The sequence below is a fragment of the Syngnathus acus genome, chromosome 16 (genome assembly GCF_901709675.1).
Source record: "Syngnathus acus chromosome 16, fSynAcu1.2, whole genome shotgun sequence".
Taxonomy (NCBI): Eukaryota; Metazoa; Chordata; class Actinopteri; order Syngnathiformes; family Syngnathidae; genus Syngnathus; species Syngnathus acus.
Genome location: NC_051101.1, coordinates 1284214 through 1301520, shown reverse-complemented (window position 1 = coordinate 1301520; position 17307 = coordinate 1284214). Strand labels below are relative to the sequence as shown.

Genomic DNA, 17307 nt, shown 5'->3' with positions numbered 1-17307 from the left:
TCTATTTAGTTTTATCATTACTCTCCTTTGCAGTGGGAACATTTGCTCATCTTCCATCTCTAGCTTTTTACTCAAAATGAACCCCCCCCCCCTTCTGACCTGCCTGACCCATGCTACAGAAGACCCCCTCGCTCAGGTTACCATGGCAATGACCTTGACCACACCCCCCACACACGCTGGCTTATTCTCTGCGGCAAAGGCGTGGATCGATATTCTATTAAATGGAGTGTGGTTGAAGGTGTGGGAGGGGGTGGAGGGTGAGTGAAGTTGCACTGCAGTGAGATGGAGAGCAAAAAACAGGGTGACACAAAGCCGGCACGTACAAGAGATGTTTGGGTGCTTGTTAAATGGAGCTGTAATTCATATGAGCAATGTAATTCATACGAGCCTCATGCAGTCATGACGTAATGATGCAGAATTTTAAATAATTGAAATTGTATTTCACACTGCATAAATTGAGATGCTATTTTGCTGCTGCCTGCATTGTGTACCTGAGGCAGTATCATTTGAAGCAAAAATTGAAGTCACGTTCCGATGAGGTCCTTGCCGTTATCACAAAATGTGTTTTGTTTGCATAAAACATATATGATTTATTGCTAAGGAATACTGGAGACATTTTAAAATCCTCAATATGTCAATATTATTTTTTTAAGAGCGGATCCAATTGAGAATATTACATTTTTCATGTTTTCCAAAATATTTTGAAAACGTATTGTATTTATTTTCAGTTCAAATACAGTAGTGTTTTTTTTTAATATTAACAGTTGTAGAATGAGCTAATTAATATTTCTTATGTATTGTTATATATATATATACATGTATATATAATATACATATATATAATATACATATATATATTATACATATATATATTATACATACATATATATATATATATTTAAATGTGTACATTTATTTCACTTGCATTACTTAAAATACTGAAATGTGTAATTGTACAATATTCTAACATTGTTGGACAGTCAGCGGTTGCGGTCCTCTTCCCCCTTCCTTAGTGTGCCTGGACATCAGCAGACTCGTCCCAACGGGTGGGCCATAAGGGGCCTCCGCCGTATTGGATATGGCCATTGATTTAGCCATAAAATTGGCACATATCCCGAAAATGTAGTAAGAATGAAAATAAAATCCCAAGCAACGAATCAGTAATAATTGGGTGCGTTCTGGCTTGACGATACTTCCCAGAGGAGCACCTTGACAAATCGCTTCACTTCGAATATGGCTGCGCCGTCTAGTCGAGATGGCGTGCGTCTATGCACTTGTCTGTAAATATTGTCTATGATAATAACTTGCCAGCGGTTGCTGCGCAGGGCGCCAGTTGGGACTAATCACATCTGTCCTGTCTGCTTCCGCAAAGCTGCATTTTCAATAAACAGGCAGAAAGTTCCAATTTGTTGTAATACTGTGCACCTTCTCGCACCTAATCCGCAATCTAGAAATACTTGGTTTCTCGGGCAACTTTTGTTTTCTCCAAAGAAAGAGCCGCAGGCAGCATGAAGTTGTATTAAATGTTTCTAGCTGTTTTATTGGTGTTGCTTTCATTTCTTTGTCACACATGTTCTTTCTTACTTTGTTTGGATCTTTTCAATTGATGTCGGACGTCAACCTTAAAGCAGCCAGCCTGAGACACACACACGCGCACACATGCGGACCAGGACAATCATCCTCATCCTACATAATCATCATCGCAGCACACACCTACACCAGTGGCGTCCATTTTGAAACAGAACAGGCCAAAAGTACCAGAAAAAGGGCTGTTTACTAATTAGGTTTTTTTTCTTCAACATTTCTCATCTTTTATTGTATGGGTGCCATTTTAAATTCAGTATAGAATTATATAGATTTCCTAGAGCACACAGAAAGATTGTTGATGTACGGGAGGGTGGCGGTTTCATAGTGAGAACAAGAACAATGCTGTCACACAGTGTACACAAACGAGAGACAAACAGGGAGAGGAGGGAGACCAGAGGTGCGGTGTGGGGTGCCTCGGTGTCCTCCCCCACCACTCCATCATGATAATAGATTTAAAAAAAAAAAAAAATAATCTGTAAATCAGTCCCCCTACTTGACATATTTCAAATAATAAACACAACTACAACACTGTGGCGCAAGTGGGAGTCGGTAAGTGTGGTGGCTATTTGTGTGTGTCTGTGTGTGTGTGGGGGGGGATTAGCAGGGTGGCCCTTTTTCAGCTGAGTCGGCTCCTTGGAATCTACATAAGACAATATGCAGCTGCCGTTTGGTAGATATTATTATTATTATTATACTGGTTTATGTACACAGCAGTGAAAGAACACATGCAAAGACTACCATAAGGGAGGGGGCGGTGACAGGGGGAGGGGCAAGTGAGGGAGGGCTGGAGTCAGTGTATGTCGAAAGTTGTAAAGGTGCGTTTGCCGTTTTGAATCTTTGGGGCAGTTGGGATGACAATTGCTTTAAAGCGTTGTTGTTTTCTTTGTCTTGGACAGGGGAGGGGCAGGGCAGTTGGAGAGGGTGAAGTAAGTGGGAGAAGATGAGGGAGGAAGGGGGAAGGTTTGGAGGGGGGTGATGAGCAACAAGATGCTCCGACGATCAATAATATGTCTCCTTCTCCACCCAACCTGCATGATAGAGGAAACAACAAAGACAACACACACACTTTGCTGTTACTTCAGCGGCAAGGAAAGGACAAAAAAAATAACGACAAGACACAAAAGTGCTCCCAAAACACTAGCATTGAAAAGATTCCCCCAAAAAATCTCAAAAGGAAAGCAAAAATAAATATTACAAAAATACCAATATATAAAAATACAAATTGCATATCAAATAAATTAATTAATATAAATAACGCAAAGGTTGTACACGACGTCTAGTTCAAATGAGAATGTGAAACGAAACTGACCTCCAGGGTTCCGGCGGATGAGGAGCTTTCGAATTTCATCATAAACAAAGATGAGGAAACTGTAAGGGAAGGCGCAGAACCACCAGGAAGGCCTGCACACGCACACACGTTTAATTAACATTGCTGCAAAATGGCCCAGATGAATTTCTCACACTCTAGTTTTTGGTGGCTTCATTTAACCGAGGGGCTCATCAGAAGTGCACTCAACTAATCCATTTTTAATCCAGTCACGATTTTGGCTGCCATGATTCAACTAACCTGATCGCCTTAAAATGTCGTCTCGAATCTGCAGTAAACCCAATCAAGATTTTCTCAACCACCAGGGGGCGAACGTATGTTAAAAATTGATAAAACAAAGTGCAATTTGGCCCTGAATACGGTGGGGGAAAGATAAGAGGAGGCTACTCTTACTTGAGGGGGTACATCCTGAGGGCCACATCCATCCCCGGGCAGTAGGACAGGAAGGCAGCCAGGGCCGTCTCCTCAAACAGGCCGAAGATTAAGATCTTGTTCCTGAGGGGTACAGTGAGGACACTTTTTAAAGCGGAATCAGGCCGGGTGGGGGCGGGGCGGCGCCGCACTGACTTCATGCCCTGCTGGAAGACGGAGTTGCGTCTGGTCTTGCAGATGATGACGTCGGCCCACTGCACCACCACAATGCTGACGAAGAAAGCCGTGTGGCACGTGAACTCCACGATCTTCCTCTGCTCATATGTCTGAAGGCCACGCGGAAAGTCAGTCAATCTTGTTTTTTGTCCTTATTTTCTCAAATCTTTAAACTCGGTGGTACCCATTGTTGCCCGTAGCTGTCCTCTAAGTCGTTGCAGGCGCGGTCGTCCCAGTCCAGGCGGATTCCCACCAGGCGACTGGGCAGGAAGCCGTTCTCGGCCAGGATGACAAAGTAGGCGAAGAAGCCGCCCAGGGCCTGGATCATACCTGAAGAAAAGATTGAAGCGCTCGCTCTTTCACACAGACGGATGGACACTTGGCCAAATGCGCAGGAAAGGGGGCGGGACCCACCGATCTGTCCGTAGGCAATGCTGATGAGGCGCTCGTTCACCAGCTTGTCCCTGAAGGGGTTCCTGGGCTGGCGCTTCATGATGTCGCTCTCCGCCGCTTCGTAGGCCAGCGAGATAGCTGGTACCTGGGAGACCATTCAACGTTAGCATGGAAACATGACCGGAAAATGTAATTTCCAAAGTCCTGCTGGGAGTTGAATTGGGATGAGAGCCAGCGAAGTGGGACCACACTCACCATGTCGGTACCCAGGTCAATGCAGAGGATGGTGATGGTGCCCAGCGGCAGAGGAATGTTGACAATGATGAAGAAGAGGAAGGGCGTGATCTCTGGAATGTTGCTAGTCAGCGTGTAGGCGATGGACTTCTTCAGGTTATCAAAGATCAGACGGCCTGAAAAAGTCAGGACATAAACGACCGCTGCCCAACGACAACGACGGACGCGTTCGCTCTCACCTTCTTCTACTCCAGTGACGATGGAGGCAAAGTTGTCGTCCAGCAAGATCATGTCAGCAGCTTGTTTGGACACGTCGGAGCCGGAGATTCCCATGGCGACGCCAATGTCTGCCTTTTTCAGGGCAGGGGAGTCATTCACGCCGTCGCCCGTTACTGCCACGATAGCACCCTAGGAGAGGTGAGGAGCATGTGGGATTGTTCAAAAGCGCGCCGCTGCCATCTGCTGTCTCATTTCAGTACTGCGCCAAGTCATTCGGCGCATTGGCTGCGTTCCTGCAAATGCACTTTTACTTCTTTCTACTTCTGTACTGCATCTTCTTCTTTTCCAATCATAGTCACTACCTGGGCCTACTCCTACGCATCATACGTCTTTCCAAAATATAGTACCTGTCTCTGGCAGCCTTCCACAATGATGAGTTTTTGCTGAGGGGAGGTTCTGGCAAAGACAATTTCAGTGTGGTTCCTTAAGATGTCGTCCATTTGATCCTGGGAGAGCTCCTTCAGGTCAGTTCCATGGATAACGCAAGCCTTGGCATCCCTAACCAAAAGGAGGACAGAAGCAGTGTTACAAGTCTTCCACATCTCTTGGCGAAGGAATCTGCACCCGAGAGACTCACCTGGGGTTGACTTGGCTGACGGGAATGTTGAGCCGAGCGGCGATGTCCTCCACCGTCTCATTGCCCTCGGAGATGATGCCCACTCCCTTGGCAATGGCCTTGGCTGTGATCGGATGATCCCCGGTGACCATAATGACCTAAAACAAGAACGAGCGGCATGGAGCAACTTGCGGGAGTGAGCAAGGGCAGACACTTGGGCCACTTGGGGAAGAAGGGGCTCTACCTTGATACCGGCAGATCGACACTTGCCCACGGCGTCGGGCACAGCGGCGCGGGGAGGGTCAATCATGGATATGAGGCCCACAAAGCAAAGGTTGTCCGTCTGGAAGTTGACGTCATCCGTGTCGAAGGCGAAGCCCTTCGGGTACTGGTCCTCTGGCAGCATGAGGTGGCAAAAGCCTGACGTGGAAATCAAACGCATCCTGGCCATTAACAACTGCAGAAAGACGCCGTTCAAACACTGCACGTGATGACGACTTTGCACAAATGGGGCATTGACGCAATTTCAACTTTGAAAGAAAAAAAAAAACTGGCACTGGGTTCCCGGTGCGTGTCCTCACCCAACACTCGCTCTCCCAGCCCTCCCAGCTCCATGTAGGCGTTCTGGAAGGCCTCCTTCAACTCCTCGTCCATGGGCTGCTCTTTACCCTGCAGCAAAATGGTGGAGCAGCGATCCAGGATCCTCTCGGGGGCTCCCTTCATCACCAGCAAGTAGCGGTTGTCGTTGGGGTCCTCTGTCTCATGTACGGAGAGCTGCGGCCCGACGACAGGAGGGGAGGTTGAGACGAGAGGCCTTGGCCTGGGCCAGCCCGGCCCGGCCTCTTGTCGCAGTGTCCATCGTCACCACTTACTTGGTACTTGTTGGTGGAGTTGAAGGGGATCTCGGCCACCTTCTTGTTCTTCTCGCGCATCATCCGGACCGAGCCGCAGGACAGCTCAATGCACTTGAGCAGGGCCGACTCGGAGGCGTCACCCGCCACGTCGCGCTTGAGGATGGCCACAGAGTCCTGACCCGCCTTGAACTGGGCGCGGTTGCACAGGGAGGCGATACGGGCCAGTGACTGCCACGTCACCGAGCTCTTGTCGAACGAGGCACCTGCCGGCAGAGAGGAAAACCACGTTGTGCCTTGCAGGCAGGGACCTCCCAACATCAAATCAACATCGTAATGCGCTAGGATGCAATGTGCACTTTTTCGTCATCGACGATGATCGATTTTAAAAGTTTAGTATAACCAAATGTTATATTCTGATCCAACGCAAAGATAATCAGTCTGTTTTTATAGAGGACAAAAGAAACCATATTGACTGGAGAGAAGATGAAATTCTGAGCATTGGGGGAAATTTAATTTGAAAAAATATCTCAAGACGCCGTAAGCAGAAAAAGTTTGGTTTCAAAGTCGAGCGGTGTGTCTGTCTCACTCACCGGACTGGTCTTCGGTGGTGTCGGCCTCGTGGATCTGGTTGTCAAACCACATGTGGGCCACGGTCATCCTGTTCTGGGTCAGAGTGCCGGTCTTGTCAGAGCAGATGGTGGACGTGGAGCCCAGCGTCTCCACAGCTTCCAAGTTCTTCACCAGGCAGTTCTTCTTGGCCATGCGCTTGGCGGTCAGGGTCAGACACACCTGCACACACGGAGCCGTCAAAACGGGCCAGCCCGGCCGGCGCCTATTAAAGCGCACTCGGCGGCCGGACGGATGCCACTCACGGTGACGGTGGCCAGCAGGCCTTCGGGCACGTTGGCCACAATGATGCCGATGAGGAAGATAACGGCCTCCAGCCAGCTGTAGCCCAGGATGAGGGCCAGGATGAAGAAGGTGATGCCCAGGAAGACGGCCACGCCCGTGATAATGTGGATGAAGTGCTCAATCTCCTTGGCGATGGGGGTCTTGCCCGTCTCCAGGCCGGACGTCAGCGTGGCGATGCGACCCATGACCGTGCGGTCTCCGGTGCAGATTACGATGCCGCGGGCCGTGCCTGGAGATGCCAGAGGACCCACTTTGGAACGTTTGCCTTCCTTTGAGGGCCGAGCGCTAATGAGCCACGAAACGGGCCAAACCGCGAAAGGCGTTCCCTGTGGTTTTGCGTGTTGCTTGTCAAGCGCAACGCACCTTCCACACAGTTGGTTGAGAAGAAAGCCACATTTCGTGTTTCCAAGGGGTTGTCGTGGGTGCAGTCGGGCGACCTGCTCTGAGGCTCCGACTCGCCCGTCAGGGAGGAGTTATCCACCTAGTCAGCGGAAAGAGCGAAAAAACGGCTGAGTTTGCCAGGTCTTGTGTAACGCCAGCGCCACCTAGTCTCTACCTTGCAGCCGTGCGCCGAAACCACCCGGATGTCGGCGGGGATCCTGTCACCCCCCTTGACTTCAATCAGATCTCCGCCCACCACTTCTTCCGCGTTGATCTGCACCTTCTCGCCCTCTCGGATCACCAGCGCTTGCTATGACGCAAAAACACGTCAACGCTCGCGTGAAGGCAAACAGAAAGACGAAAATATGACTTTTGGCCTGGATTCTACCTGGGGCACCATGTTCTTGAAAGACTCCATGATTTTGGAGCTCTTGGCCTCTTGGAAATAGGAGAAGCAACCGGTGATGACAACGACGGCCGTGAGCACGATACCAAGGTACAACTGCACAAACACAGATGGAGAATGTCACGCGAAAGGATGCCAGACAGCACGCCATGACGTTGAGACTCACGTTGTCTCCGGCGGGGTCGTCCTCTGTGGCAGCCTGGATGGCGTAGGCCAGGAAGCAGAGGATGGCGCCGATCCACAACAAGATGGAGAAGCCGCCGAAGAGCTGGCGACAGAACTTGACCCACTCCGGTGTGGTGGGAGGCGGGGTCAGGGCATTGGGGCCATCCCTGAGCAGAAACTCTGCCGCCTTGGCATTGGTCAATCCCTGCGAGGGTTGTCGGACAAAAACACAAGGCAACAAGATTTATTTGGCAAAAAGAAGAACTTGCAGCTGGTAAATTTAAAGTCATGAATAAGCTGTGGTGTACACTCAGCATCTTTTCACAGCTGCACTTTTCATGAAAGTGCTATCAAGAGAAATCTCATCTTTGCTGGACTGACATATTGGGACGCCATCTAGTGGACAAAAAATAATACATATGATTTACTTTACCTGGACAATGTCTGTCTGGAATTTCCTGCACACCTCTTCTACGGACATCTTGTGTTCCGTCTGGGAAAAAAGATAAAATTAAATAAATAAATAAATTAAAAAAACAATGAGAAAAAAAGTAACAACATGCTACAGAGACTTAGCTTTAGCTTGCCTAATAGTTGAGCATGCAGGATGAATAAACTAAGATCAAATTGTTCCAATGAACAGCGAATGATTTCAACCGGGAGACTTTTAGCAAGCTCTCACTGAAAGGGCCTCCATGCATGCATTTCACCTGACACAGCCAGGTGAGTGCGCGGCAGAGTTGCAACTTCCTGATAGCAAGTCTTAAAATACTTTTTTTTTTGGGGAGACTTTGGTTCTCTTCCCTCAGTCTCCACGCTGGACGTGACAGACACAACGAGTTAACTATAAGGACACAAGATGTCAAGCACACTTGTTTTTACTCACAATGGGCACTTCCTTCTTCAGGTCGTCCATGTCCTTGGTTGCCGTCGCCCCCTTCTTCTTCTTGGGGGATCGGTCATCTTTGTCCTGTGTGGTGGCAACGCGGTAACTGTCTGACCGGCCATACTACAGACATACACATAGGTTTTATACATGCCTTACAACTAAGAGCGTTGTGTTACAGGGTGTGGGGGGAGGTGGGGACGCTTATCACTCACAGAGGGGCTATGTTTGGATAGGTGACAACATCACCACGTAGTAGGGACGGGCTTTCTTGTCAAGCAGCGGATGGAGCCGACCATCAACAGCGCTTCCGTTGCCTTTCGACCGCTTTGCTGTCGGAAGGACGACGTGACAGCCGAGGGAAGTCGGGCTCTTCCAGGCACCGACGTTTTAAATTGAGTTCATTCAAATCAAATCTTGCCGAATGCCCATCCCTAGTACGTAATGTGAAGCGGCCTAGAGAAGCAACTTTGGAAAGACAGTTGAGGCAACGAGGAGCATTTACTCTCCCTTGTGATCAAATCAGAGAAGGCCTGATTGGATCTGAAAGATTATCCAGAGTTACAAGGGGTGTGTCAAGAGTGATTCTTTTTTTGTCAACAATCCGATAAAAGCAAATCTGAGGTCTATCACCACAATAGAAACAACGAGGAGAAGTGTTTGCAACCCAAATGTGGTCACCTAATAAGCTAGCGGCCCAAATTCTTACAGTTTTTCTCTCAGACTTATTGCTCAACCCTGAGTTGAAGAAATGCAGCTGGATATCGCTGCTTTAGTTCCTATTGCACATGCCAAACATGAATCACAAGACTGTGTTGTGACTGGTCGGGCTGCATGGAACCTATCGTGAATAAGAAAATGTTGGGCTTGACTTTGTCATCCAGCCTTCACATTGGCCACATGGTTGATGTTCCCGCCCCAAAACTCACAGCTGCCTGCCGAGTTCGACGATTAGTAAATATTAACGCTTTGCTTCTCCTCCCGACTGAACCGTGTGAGGACACAATCATCCTATACATAAAAGACCTGCCTTTCCAGTTTAGTCGACATTTGAAGTCCAATTAAGATTGATAGCAACTCCAGGTGGACCCAAACAAGCTCACCCTCTGTTGGAGCGTGTCGGCGAAGAGGGAGCGGTTTGACGTCTACGCAAACACGCAGGTAAAAGCCGAGACCTGTCAACGTGCCGTAGCGCGGCTGAAGCAAGACCAGACAAGCCTTGCAAGGTGGGAGAGTAGCAAGACGCAATGGAAAAGTACCCGTGCAATTGCGACACAAGCTCTCACAAACTCACTTCATCAAAAAAAAAAAAAAAAAAAATGGCACATTAGTTGTTTTTTTCCAGGCGCGGTGGTTCGACTTGATGCTGAAACCCTCTTGACAAGCGATGGCCAAATGGATTTAACGCTACACGTGAGCTCTTTGACGATATCATAACGAGATGCGGCCAAATGCAGATCTCTGCCAAGGATGCAGCCGACATTGAAGAATACAAACAAGGCCGTGCCGGGCGCTGAGTCCATATAACACGCCAACAAACAACAAATGACTGTGAGAATTTTCCACAGGTCTGTGATGTTTTGTTGCAAAGTTGCTGGTGAAGGCAAGGTGGGGTAAAAATGAACAGAACTGGAAAATGTCACTTTTGTTTGACTCCTCCCTTTTTGACATTAACATCACAATTCAAATTTGTACAAGAAATTTTCCCACGTCTGGAATGAACCCGTGTTTACAAAGTCGTTAAGTCATATCTGTGTGATAAATAGATTGGTCCAGCGTTGATCGGTTATCGTTTTTTATGCTGGCGTAAAGCCGGTTTGCAAGCCTTCAGCGGCAGCGGCCATATTGGAGTTGCATCAGCAAGTGCGCGTGGGGAATGCGAGCGAGGCAGGCCGCTGACAGACATGCAACAGGAGACGCAAGTGGGAGGTGAGAAGCCGGGCCAGAAAAAGAGCGAAGCAAAGCAGGTGCCATCGGGGGTGGCCGCTTTGTTATTCTGACCCCCCCCCCCCTAGCCCCCCCTAATTAGATTTTGAGCGCAACCGCTGTCCACTAGCTCTGTGTCACCCTGTGACCCGCAGTGACCCCACACTACCTCACTGAAGGTGTGCGCGGCCGTCAGATGTGGGCTCATGAGTACAAGCATACAAAGGATCTTTCTTTGATGACTCACCCTCGAGCGCGAATGTGTGCGTAAGATATTGTTTGAAGAGTGACTTGAGAATGTGCGAGTGCTTCTGCAATAATTGGGACTGAAGCAATGATGGCCGCAGTGAGAAGCATACCAGACTACCTGGCTGCAAAACACACCCTGTTCGCTGACAAACTGCTTGTGTGTGAACATGTGACAAAGCCTATATGTGCCACTACAAAGAAACTCTGAGAAATCGTAGTGGCGTAAATAACTATTGGGATATAACGAGGGTAAAATAATTGAGCAACTAAGTGTAAACTGTGACTGGAATTCACTGTCTTAACCCTGAGCCAGGACAATTACCGCAAGAATCCCGACAGTCTACACCGGGGGTCAGCGACTATATTCGTCAGGGTGCCAGAATGTTACCCTGGTGGTCGGACCTTCAAAAATTAAATTGAATATAAAGTCCATGTTGCCATGACATTATAATTTGATGTGTATAGATTTTTCTTTACAAAACCGAAGGCATTTTTTAGCGTTTCTACGAGTCAGGCTTTTCAGTAAAGAGACATTTTTTTCTTCGATCCTTATGACGACGGAATCCTCCAGTTGACGACCACCATGCTCCATCACGTCATCGCAGCTACATGAGCAAAAACATGTCTTACTACAGACTGCAAATGTTCGGAACCGCAGCTATGATAGTCGTTACGCCTTCCATTTTGCAATCCGCAGTGGCAAGAGCGGAGCCGGTTCCCTGATAAGCGCAGATCTGATGGTGGCGCTCACCAAGCCGAAAATCAGGTTAACATTCAACTACAAAACCATGAGCCAAAAAGTGAGCATTTTGAAAAGGCAATGATTACAATGATTACACCGAGACTGTGTTTTGCCACAGGTCAGGTACACACGACTCCCCTAGTGCAGTTATGTGTGTAAAACGGGTTTTGTTATATGGACCCCGTCAAAGTCGGTTTTGCTGGCCATCAAAAGATAAAAGACCCTGCCGCCGGTATCTGGTGGCGTCAGAGACGTATCTGGGACAACGGGGGTGTGGCTCTAAGATTAGACGCTGGCTTCTCCCTCCCTGATGTGTTCAAAGCAATTGCAGTGGCCTGGTCACTAAACAATTAAGTTTGGCACAGTTGTTGCGGTGAAGGCCATACTACAGATGTGAGTGTGTGTGTGTGTCTGTATGTGCGTATGTGTGCGTGCGTGTGTGTGTGTGTGTGTCCAGTGGCCAAGCATGTCTCTGCGTAATGTGAAGAGCTTTTGAGTAGCTCCAAAGAGGAAACAGAGACCCGCGTCTGGAATTACAGCTGCTCCTGCAGAGAAAACAGACAAACGGAGCGATACACAGCGTTGACATCATCGGGCATCCATTGGCTCCGCGCTCGCCACCGGGCGACGTCATTTGATTACCCTCGACCGCGTCACTCGTGGACTTAAAAACTCTCTCGACATGCCAAAATGTCAATGCAGCAGGCCTCGCTGTTGTTCTGCTTGCGCAAGCCGACATTTTACCAGCGTCGCCATGGTGACCCACGCCAGCTCCCCCGATGGGATGCGGGCCAAGTAATAATTGATGCATGTGGAAGTGGACACTGCAGTCCGTGCTTGTATGCGACGTGTGTGAGTCATTGGGCCGCTTATGCAGCAGAAGGAAGAAGAAATTACTTTTGTTGTGTAGAAATGCAGAGCAACAAGCTCGCGAGCTGCTGCAGGTTTCATTTTTTCCCTTTTGAGTTTGCGGCGTGGCACACCTAAAACAAGAAGTGCAGAGTGCGAGCAACGCTACTTTTTGTCAGATCTAACTGAGGAAGTAAAGACAGACACAAAGCAGAAGGACAGCCACCTCTCTTCCTCCTACGTGTGCTGATTTATGTGCCGTTTGCTTGACTTGCACTCGATTTAAATCAACATCTTGCTTCTTCATCGCAATGACACAGGGCATTTGACGATTTCTTGATTGAAACCATCGCAATCAGTCGTTTACATTATAGTGGTGGCTTGGCCTGGGATATTAATTCATTGCCGATGATAAGTTAAAAAAAACGGTGCCCTTTGGTATATTTGACTTGATGACTTTTACCGCAAAGGTTTCAGGAAATGTTTGTTGTGCGGCTTGGCTATCAAGAGTCTTCAAGTGTGCACGCGCTATTAAGGCACGTGCTAGCGAGTTGCGAAATAAGTTTTACACCCACACAATGAGTGTCATAGTAAAAGGGACTTTTAATCAAAATGTAAACAGGCTAAGAGATGAGTCGGCCCATCTGGTGATCCTGTTAGCGTGTGTAGATGTCACTGCACGCATGCTTGCAGAGAGATGAGCGACCTCGCAAGGTCATCAGGCCATCTGCCGTTCCTTGGAGCAGGACAGCGTTTCCTCCGAGACGAAGGAGAGGGGCTCGAAGGGGGGCGGGGTTAGCAGTCGGGATTAGCAATACGCTGGATTAGCCCACCGGGTTAAATCTTTTACGGCGCTGAACAGATATGCGCTTCAATTGGGCTGCTAGCAAAGCGGTCATGGCGATTACGATTTTGGACGTTTTCATGACATTTGGTAGCTTGTACTTGGGGACTGCTTTCAGATCGGTTCCATTCTGAGCTGCACCTGTCTGTCTCCGCTCTGCCGTCTGCCTGCACGCAGATACAATCTGAGGCCGTAATTTTGCGCGTATGAGGATTAAGAAGGCATGTTGTCACAGCAAGGTCACCTCTGTACTCCTCGGTGACACCCGCAAATACTTTTCTAGCATCTGTAAACTGTACCAACCGACGCTAATTAGTAGTAGCGAAGTGCCCTTTAGTAGTTTTGCCCCACGAAGATATCGTGTCAAGAAATGTCACCCGCTAGTGCAAAGCAAGACAGTTCTAGGAATGCACCGACTGGTCTTACTATTGAGGATGAGGGGCAAACTCGAACATTGATAGCGAATAAATGCTCCAATTTCCACAGTTTGCATGGGTACAGTGTTTTGCATGGCTACGATGCTCGGTGTTAAAACACATTGAACCATTTAGCACGCAAACATCTCCGGGACAACGCCTAAATCCGGCAGCGCTGTCTGGCAACGCAAGGCAGGAGATACGTTCTCACGGTAGCCGCTGTGTGCGTGCCTCACGGAGAAGTTACACTTTACAAAGAGGAACAAGACAGCGCTAGCACTGACCTTTGCGTTTGAAGAGCAGTGCATTGTTAGCACAGACGGTAACTGTCGCCTTTCTTTTGGCTGACTGTCCTTCAGCAAAGGGCAATGCCGTGGGAGCCATCATACTTATCGAGAGGGAGGTGGACGAGGGTTTGACTTTAACTGACTAAAGCACCAGGATGTAGTCTTATCCTTGTGCTCGTTCTCCTATGAAGGAGGTCCTCGATAGGTGGACTATGGTGTTGATTCGGACCCCAAGGACTTGCTAGATGGACCTATTTTTATATTAGCAGATTACTTTGACAAAGGTTGGTAATTTAAACCCGAGTGGATTAACAGTGGTTTTATTTTAACCCAGGCAGCTGTCTGCCATTTTTTCTGGTCATTGCAGTCCAGTCGGCGAGCAATCTCATGTATTGTTGCTACTTCCAAGTGACATTCTACAGCAAATCGAAGGCTGGTGAGTTGGTAAGATAGGTCATATCGACATCGAGCAATTGACCATGAGAATAGGTCGACACATTTTTAACTGTGTTTGGAAGCGGTAGTAGCTGGGAAGTACTACGTCCAGCAGTTCTATCCCGTGACTGGATGAATCAGTTGTTTTGCATTGTGCTAGTTAGGGCTCGTGTTTGTTCTCATTTCCAAACACTTGCGCAGGTCTTTGGACTATCTGGGTTATCGGTTTGGTCCAGTGCGGCAGGTGCAGCGGGGAAGGAGGTGCAGCACTCTGCAGCAAAGCAAGGGCTGGGCCTCTGCAGAGGCCGCACGCATCAGTCTCTTCAACGAGGACCCACTTCCACTACCGTGCGCCTGCCCTCTTCATTAGCGTGGGAGGGGAGGGGGAAACGCTCTTGTGCATCCATGATGACCTTCTGACAAAGGTTGCAGTAATACCACTTCTACCTTCATCACTTTGATGTCCAATTTTGGGGTCAAGCAGGGACCACACCCAATGGAGCTGCTCCACCTGAACCCCTTCCCCATCCCATCTGTCCTCCCCCTACATTGCACCGCAACTAGGAAACAAGAGCCACGGTAATGTGAGCCCCAGGGGTCATTATCCTGTAATAGGATATAAAGCCAGGCAGCCCCTCCCCCCGGTACAAAACCATCTCGCGACACCTGCACTGGTGTCCTTCCTTTCTCGCTGTCCAGGCCGCCGCCCACCTTCCAACATCCACGTCAGGGACGTCAAGGTGAAAAGTGGTCCCAGCATGCACCAGCGCAAATGAAAAAAATTCATTCATCCTAGTCTTTTCTTTTTACACGTGCTTCATTAACGAACGTGCTTCATAAACGAACGCACCGTCGCACATCTTGAATGCCAGCCTATTGCTGCGCTGGGAATTTCCACAGGAGAGGCCCCGCCCCCGCTTTGACGCAGCACGTGCATCGCATGCGATGTGCCCCCTGTGGCCTTGGGAAAAGGACAGCTGGCGCACTACATAAAACGGCACCATCCAATGAGAAGGACGTCAAACTCGCCTCCACAGCGTTCAGCGTATCTGCCTTGCCCCAGTGAGATGAACGCGCGCACCCACTTTTTGACGCAGCGGCCCGTCACCTCCCTCTGCAGGGACACTGCAACGTGCAAGAGAAGAGGGGGACCTCGTCGGTTGCCTGCTGTCACTGCAATGACGCCGCTTAGTCCCCTTCTGGCTTGCAGCGTCACGCCACTGCACCGCATCCCGAATTGATGCAGTGGTACACGCACGCACACATTGCGCAATTGCTTGCATCTGCATTTACATACACTGATTTTTTTTCTTCCTCTGCAATTGCTTGCATCTGCATTTACATACAGATTTTTTTCCTTCTCTAGTGCTTTTCTCAGCAAATTACACGCACAAACCTAACAGGACCCATCTTTAGTTTTTAATTCTCACTATGAGTGCGTATGTGTGTGTGTGGGGGGGGGGGGAGAATTTAGTTCTGGCGATTAAGGCGTCTCTGTTATGTCACAAATTAAAGGGGAAATAAGCTGGTGAGGCGCTTATTCCCGGTAACCGCATTATGACGCACGGGTCACCGAGGTTGCCGGGCGTTGAGACAGCATGGGGACATGATGTGGGGCTACAGTGGAGGGGGCAGGAAAAATGCTGGAACAGGTGGGGGCGACATGGAGGTCATGGCAATAAAGCCACCCATGTCCTCCTTTTGCTCCGAAACCAATTGAAATTTGTGTGAAAAGGTGCCTGAAATGCATAATCCCAAGACATTAAGGCCTACTTAAAATGGCTGGCAAGGTTACAGGCAAAAGTGAGGCCTATGATGAGACACACAGAGGACACTGGGCCTGAGTCTTCTGGGGGACTTTGAGCAACACTTTCCATTATTAAAAGGGTGGTGGCTCGTGTGTGTGTGCGTGAGTCAGTGAAAGCTAATAATACAATCGCAGGACAGCCATCTACGATACGGCTCGTGAGAAGATAGCATACCGGAGTGAGAGTGAAAGCAGAATGGTGGCTGCAATTGGTTTTGTCGCAGTGTGGCTGGAGGCAGTTCCGCATTACAGTCAATGTCACTCAGCCATGCGCGGGATTTCCACTCGGGGAAAAAATTAAATGGCAGCACGTTTTCATGTCGAGCTACCACCCACCCACCACCTCAACACACCCTTTCTTCTTTCACCTCTCCCCTTCCGAGCACCTCCGGTTCTATTTCCACGACACGGAGGTGGCGGACTTGCGCTCGCTTCAAAGGCCGCTTCAGGAGCGTGTCAGTGCAGGATGGTGGTAGAGGTGGGAAAATGGAGTGACGAATGATGGGCTTACCCCCATGTTGGCGCAGTCACAATTCTTGTCCTCCTCGCTGGTTCGTGCCTACTCCGCTGGAGCGCCCTTAAAACGTCTTGCGGCGGATGGGAAGGGGAAAAAGGGGGGAGTAAAGAGAAAATGGTGCTACGACCAGTCTTGAGGCAAGACAACGGGGAATGCAACGGAGGCTTAAGGTGAGTGCGTCACCGAGAAGTTGCCGTTCCTCAAACGGCTCTCGCAAATTAAAGCTCGGCGAAAACGTCTACGACCAGCCTGGCCGTGGTTCGAGTGCCTTGTTTTAAAAAGAAACGTCTCGCTCTCATGCAGAGCATCAGCCCGAAAAGACCGGCGTAACTAACTCGCGAGCCGCACTACCCTCCCTTCCGGGCGCCTGTATCCCTCCGCGGCCCGGTAACAGCTGTAACAGCTTGCCGCAGTACGATTTCTCCTCGCGCTGGACCACTCCGCATGTGAAAGAAGCGCCGCCCGGAGCGAATGGCTAAAAAGCAGGATAGCTGATTTAAATACGCCTCGCCCACCAGCAGCACCGTCGCCAATGAGCAACGCTCCTACATACGGCACTTGGTCCGCTGTCCAATGGCGACACCGAGCGTCTCTTCGCTGACGACCAGGGCGCCAACGTTGGATTCCTGCCAGCTAATTGGAGGCGAGTTTAGCCCCTCCCATTTTA

The 17307-nt window shown here is 49.2% G+C and overlaps 1 protein-coding gene across 3 annotated transcripts; it reads right to left on the bottom strand.

The window, feature by feature from the left end:
- Positions 1-1514: 1514 nt before the first annotated feature.
- atp1a3b (ATPase Na+/K+ transporting subunit alpha 3b) lies at positions 1515-17096 on the bottom strand. Of its 3 annotated transcripts, none has more exons than XM_037272817.1 (22): positions 16635-17096; positions 8569-8691; positions 8116-8175; positions 7684-7887; positions 7500-7613; positions 7287-7421; positions 7094-7211; positions 6691-6959; positions 6409-6607; positions 5837-6081; positions 5546-5738; positions 5209-5384; positions 4986-5122; positions 4756-4906; positions 4369-4537; positions 4151-4305; positions 3917-4040; positions 3687-3832; positions 3482-3612; positions 3308-3409; positions 2897-2988; positions 1515-2615 (listed from the first exon to the last, which is right to left on the bottom strand). In XM_037272817.1, the coding sequence occupies exons 1-22, from the start codon at positions 16638-16640 to the stop codon at positions 2587-2589; spliced, it is 3078 nt and encodes a 1025-aa protein (XP_037128712.1). In that variant the 5' UTR covers positions 16641-17096; the 3' UTR covers positions 1515-2586. The 3 variants fall into 3 exon arrangements, with proteins under 3 accessions (XP_037128712.1, XP_037128713.1, XP_037128714.1); XM_037272818.1 differs by having other exon boundaries at positions 8569-8652; XM_037272819.1 differs by lacking the exon at positions 16635-17096 and adding an exon at positions 8784-8900.
- Between the last annotated feature and the right edge of the window lie 211 nt (positions 17097-17307).